Source organism: Chinchilla lanigera, unplaced genomic scaffold (assembly GCF_000276665.1).
Source record: "Chinchilla lanigera isolate Chin_1 unplaced genomic scaffold, ChiLan1.0 scaffold00077, whole genome shotgun sequence".
Lineage (NCBI taxonomy): Eukaryota > Metazoa > Chordata > Mammalia > Rodentia > Chinchillidae > Chinchilla > Chinchilla lanigera.
Genome location: NW_004955478.1, coordinates 9,225,282 through 9,231,281, shown reverse-complemented (window position 1 = coordinate 9,231,281; position 6,000 = coordinate 9,225,282). Strand labels below are relative to the sequence as shown.

Below are 6,000 nucleotides of genomic sequence, written 5' to 3'. Positions count from 1 at the left end.
GCTGCGGGGAGGAGCGCGCCCCGGCCCCGGCACGGGCGCGAGCGCCGATGTCCCCGACATGAGTTGACATTAAACGCAGCAGCGCCGGGGCGCCCTTTTCCGGGCAGGCCCGAGGACGGAGGTGCGGGAGACGGCGGGAGACCGCGGGGCCGGGCGGGCGCCGCAGCCCTGCGGGTCCGACCTGATCGGGGCGGCGGGGGCGAGCGCGGCCGCTGCCCGCCTGGGCAGAGCTCGTTTGCGCCCTGTTTTAAAAGACGCCTCTCCAGCCCTGCGAGGACGCCCCGCTCCCCACTCGCGCCGGCGCTGGGCTGTGTGGATGAAACTTTAATTCGTCACCCTCTCATTCCCCTTTGCCCCAGGCTCTCAGTCCAGGAAGGGAAATGAAACTGGAAGGGCTGTTACTAGAAATTGTGGAGTTGTTAGATGGCAGAGGAGAACGTTTGATTCATGTGTTTGGTGAACTTTAAAATCTCGCTAATCATGCTAGTAAGTACTTAATATTACGTTCGCAGTAAGGGGCTCGGTGGAATGACACAGGCTCGTTTCCCACTTGTAATTGAGCGGAGGATTTCCAGCGGATCTTGCAAGAGCTGATTTCTTGCAAAGATGGACATATTTGCTCAGAGTGATCTGTGCATTAATTGGTCAGGAAAGGAGTTTAAAAATGGTGTCCTCCTGCCCCTCCCTGCTTGGAAGGAGTGCTAAAAGCAGATGTCTAGAGTCAGAGAAACCTACTGCTCCAGGGAGTGGTCAGAGAAAGATTTCATAAAGGGATTGTTGTGGAGCTGTATTGATTTCCTGAATGAGTGCAGGTTGATGGTTTTTTACCATGGGTTCTTTATTAAATTTAAAATAATTAATTCCTATCTTCATGAGCTACTGTGGGCTTTCAGAGAAAGGAGCTGTATAACAGTGTTACTTGAAGTTATTTGTAGCTTCTGATTCATGCCATATTCTTTTGAAATTATTAATGATTCATATTTTTAGTTTAAGAATTAGTCCCTGTATGTTTGGGAAAGAAATATCTGGAAGCACTTACCTAAATTCAAAGATTGATAAGATTTTTTTTTTTTTTGCAAGCCCACCTACGTTTTTTCCTTCTGTTCAACTTTTTTTTGGGGGGGGTACCAGGAATCGATCTCAGGACCTTACCCTTGCCAGGCAGGTTCTTGTGCCTCTCTGTTCAACTTTTATAGAGATTATGTGAGGAGCTTGAAGGATTTATTCCCCCTCTGTTAAAAATCAAATCAAAACTTGGGAAGAGTAAGTGGCCCTCAACAGGGCTGCTGAGCTGCTGAATAACTTTGGGTCACTTAACATCAAATAACTGTTTGTAGGCTGGGCGTGGTGATGCACATCTGTGCAACCTTAGCACTTGGGAGGCTGAGGCAGGAGGATGGATTCAAGTTCAAAGCCCAGCCTGGTCTACATATTGAGTTCAGACCCTGTTGCAAAAAAATAAAAAAACTAAACAAACAAAACTCCACCCAAACCATTTGTAATGCATTATAGTTTATCATGTGAATGCTATGTTTCCTTGAGGCCTACCTGTATGTGCGCCCTCAGTGGAATAATCACTGAATTTTAAGACTGGTTCTGCACATTTTAGTTTTTATGATTTGTTTTTTTTTTTTTTTTTTTTTTTTTTGGTCTTTTTGAGACAGAGTCTCACTATGCAGTTCAGGCTAGTCTTGAGCTTACTTTGTAGCGAAGGCTGGCCTGGAACTTGCAACAATCCTCCTGCCTCAGCCTCCCCAGTGCTGAGATTACAGGTGTGCACCAGTGCACCCAGCCTAGTTCTTATAATTTCACAGTTTACCTTTTCTTTTTCAGTAGAAATGATGGAAGAATTGCATAGCCTGGACCCACGACGGCAGGAATTACTAGAAGCCAGGTTTACTGGAGTTGGAGTTAGTAAGGTAAGATAATGACAATGAGCATTATTAACGGTATAATTTCACTACATTTTTTAAAATGATTAAGAGCAATGTGGGTGGAACCTAGTGATAGAGTTAAGGGGAGAAGGATTGGCTCATGGTCGCGGTGAACTCTTAAGTCCTGCCAATCATTCCAGTAGTACATCTGAAGGTTTTTCTGTGTGGGAATATATGTTTTTCTTCCCTTCGAATATAGAAGAGGTTCATAGAGGGACTTGTGTCAAAGATACTAACAGGCTGTAGATGTATACCTAGATTCTGAGGAGATTAATCTCAGGGCCTTGCACAAGCTAGGCAAGTGCCCTACCAAAGGGTTACATCCCTGGCCTCCCTAAGCTATTGTGTTAAAACATCTCAGACACTCAAAAAAAGAACTTGATTACAGCATCACATAGCTCCATTGCACTATTTTGGTGGCTATATGGTAGAATGTTAAAGAACTACTTCTCTCGAGTCTGTCAGTTCTCCAGATCCGCAGCTCAGCAGATTTCTCCTGGTCACACCCTCTGAATGTTTTCTGACTCCTCCTCTTTACCCTTGGTTGATTGTTTTTATTTTTGTTGTGGGAGTGTAAAATAAGATCAAACCCCTGCTATTGTGCAGTTGGGAAATTAAGCAGTGTTATGGCTTCTTGTGCATTATTATGTGTGTGGTTGTTTATCCCCTACTCTCATAGGATTTAGTGTGATATGTATGTTTATGATGTTTTATTTCAAAGGTTTACTAATCCAAGATTGTCACAGTATTTGGGTTTAATTCTATATCTTATGGTAACCTAGGTGTTAATCTCATGCTTTGGTTAGTTGTTTTTTTCATGGAGAATGCATTTGTTAAGGTAGCTTTTTTTTTTTTTTTTTGTATTGGGAATTGAACTCACAACCAGGTGCTTGCCAGGCAGGCGTTGTGCCACTGAGCTGTAGCCCTGGTCCAGGGTAGCTTTCGAAATGGGCTACACAACTTTGGTGAGCCGGGAAGGACGAACAGCTACTGAGTGCTTCCCACATGCTAAGCACTGTGCAAGGTGTTATGGGCGATGCCTCAGCATGGTCTGCCATCCCCTCCGTCTGCTGTGTGCGGAGACAGGGGAGACTGTGCAGTGGTGACAGCTGTGTTAGAGCTGTGACAGGGTGACTTGGGAACTCAGGATTTGTTACATATTAGTTTTGATTTCTTTGGCCAGTTTAATTAAATAACTGACTTGGGTGTCACTCTGGAGTGGCTATACTCCAGAGTGTTACACATTGGTTTAACTTGTACAGACAAATTCTCTGTCCTAGCTTCAGATAGACTTGAGCAGTATATTTGAGTATTAAATTGATCCCTGATTCAGTTGATTACTTATTGATGACCTTTGGTGTGTCTTTTAACTCAGGAAATCAGCATAAAGCTCATATCCAGATCTATTGAAATGATCCCTACTGAGTAAGTCAGTAAATTTGTATTCACATTGTATATAGTTTCAAGTCACTGGTTTTGTTGCTAGAATGTTTTTCTTTGGTTCTATTTTTAGGTTCATGATGGTTATACCAAGTATGCTTTTGATGAAATAGGGTATAAGTGATAGGAATGAGTGACATTCTGAATTTTGCTGCCTAGACCCAACTTAGAATCGTGTAACAAAGATGTCAGAAAATCTTAATGCAGTACCCTGTCTGTTTAGTAGGAAGTTCTGTCTTTGTTTTTTTTTTTTGTTTTGTTTTTCTTCCGGTACCAGGAATCAAACCCATGACCTTGCGCTTGCCAGGCAGGCGCTTTGCCGCTGAGGTACAGCCCCAGCCCCTGGAAGTTCTGTCTTTAACATAAAGAGAAAGATGCTTTCTGTAGAGAGTTCATCTGTATATTCAGTTGTTTTTATGCCATTTATTATATATTTTGTTGTTTCCATCATGGTAAGTATATTTTTTACAATAAATGTTATTCAGAGGCTAGCAGAAAGGTATCCTATAGTAAAGATGCTTGAAGAAAATTATTCTGTATTTTGCAGCCCTGGGAAGAATTTTTAGAAATACACTTTTTGGTAGGACTTTGCTTACCTGCAACACATCGAACCTCTTAGGCCGGTGGGACTGGGGCTGGGGAGGCAGTGGTATTGGGAAAAGAGTGATTTTGGAGAAACTCCTTCTAGATTTGAATTCTTCGTTATGGGTGATAGTTTTTCAGTTGACGATAGCACCGTGTTGGTGACAGCTTTCAGTTTTGCTGTGATCAAGAGGTTTTAGCCCTTGCTGCTCCGTGGGAGAGCAGTGACTTGCTGGCGGTGGTGCCATCTAGTGGGACTAGTGCAGCCTCATGGGCTGTCTGTTGGTTTTCCCTAACTATTCATAACATTTCAGAACATACTTTTGATGTCCTTAGAAGGAAGAAAGTCAGTGCTACTGTGGATTCTTTTCTAGTGGGCAGGAGCGTTACAAGTAGCTTCAGTCTTTGAACTTAATGGTTATTGTAGATCTTCTGCCATACTGCTTCAAGTTTCTCACTCTTAGGAAATTAGATGTACTTCGTGAAATTTAGGCTAAAGCAAAATTGCAAAACTACCATATTTATTACTTACATTTAGGCTTTTATTTGCAAGTTTTAAATTTTCCTGTATAGCGCATTTATATACATTTAGTTTTGCTTTATATTAGCATATTTACTGTGTGATAATTGGTAAGCCAAAATCATTTGTTTGGGGCTTTGGGAAGTACTGTGTGACTTTTGTTTAAAAGGTTGATATTTTCTGTTATTTGTGAGTTGCTGGTGGGGGAAAGAAGCCTAGTGTGCACTGAGCAACCTATAGCAGATTCTCCTAGTCCAGCTGTCACTTTTTAGGATGCAGTTTTGAGGTGATAAAATTAAATTGGGTCATGAATTTACTTCGTTTCTTATTGACCTGATATTTGAGGTATGCAACTTTTTTTTTTTAAATCTCTTACTTTAAGCACTGGATGACCCACTTTTGGTACTGTGAAACCATCTTGTATTCATATATTTTCAATCAGGGCTTGTTATTGTTTATATTCCTTATTCTGTTTCCTTTTGGCAATTTAAGTATAAGTAGGTTCTGTGATTCTGCAGACTATAAAGTAGGTGGAAATCCAGCTTTGCATGCATTGCTACCTGTACCTGTACCCATGAAAACTAATATCGGAGTAAATAATTAAAGTACTTCTTCCTTTTTTTTTTTGTCTTCTTGAGACAGGGTCTCTCTATGCAGTTCAGGCTTGCCTTGAGCTCACTTTGTAGCCCAGGCTGGCCTTGACCTCGCAACGGTCCTCCTGCCTCAGCCTCCCGAGTGCTGGGATCACAGGCATGCGCCACTATGCCCGGCTAACGGTTTTTTTTTTTTTTTTTTTGGGTACCAAGAATCGAACTCAGGACGTTGCACTTGCCAGGCAGGTGCTTGTACCACTAAGCTATATCCCCGGCTCCCTTTTTTTTTTGAGACAAGGTCTGGCTAGTGCAGGCTGGCCTTGAACTCACTTATGTAGCCCAGGGTGGCCTCAAACTCATGGTAATCCTCTTGCCTCAGCCTCCCCAGTGTTGGGATTACAGGGTATGCCACTACGCCTGGCCTACTTACAGTACTTACTATGTGCCAAGTACTGTCTCAACAGCAACAGACGCGGGGCTGGGGATTTAGCCCAGTGGCACAGCACCTGCCTGGCAAGTGCAAGGTTGTGAGTTTGATTCCCAGTACCGGAAAAAAACAAACCCTCCAAACAACAGCAACAGACGCAACAAGAAATGAATTTAGATTTTTAAAACAGGGATATTGATTAACAAAGCTGTTTTTAATCAGCTCACTGCGTTTGTGTACATTCTGCATTCTCTCCTTGCTAGCTGTATTGACTGGTGGCCCTTGCATTGCTCCCACAGGTTAGACTTGCCAAAGATCACTTTTCAACTTGCATTTGTATTAACAGTCACATAATTTAATACAAAGTTGCATAAGCTAATGAAATCTGATTACAAAATGAAAGAATTTTTTCTTTGAAAAGCAATTTAATTGCCCTAGAAGGACTAAATATGAAGTGTCATTAAGGAGATCTGTTGAAGAAAAAACATGTATGTCTCCTAGGGA

At 42.3% G+C, this 6,000-nt stretch overlaps 1 protein-coding gene across 1 annotated transcript in view; it reads left to right on the top strand.

The window, feature by feature from the left end:
• Positions 1 to 1,833: 1,833 nt before the first annotated feature.
• The window catches only part of Tlk2 (tousled-like kinase 2), a gene marked incomplete at its 5' end in the record, with an annotated part of 128,586 nt that continues 124,419 nt past the window's right edge, over positions 1,834 to 6,000 (top strand). Inside the window, 1 exon segment of the mRNA XM_013503135.1 lies at positions 1,834 to 1,919. Within this exon segment, the coding sequence (XP_013358589.1) occupies positions 1,839 to 1,919 (81 nt within the window).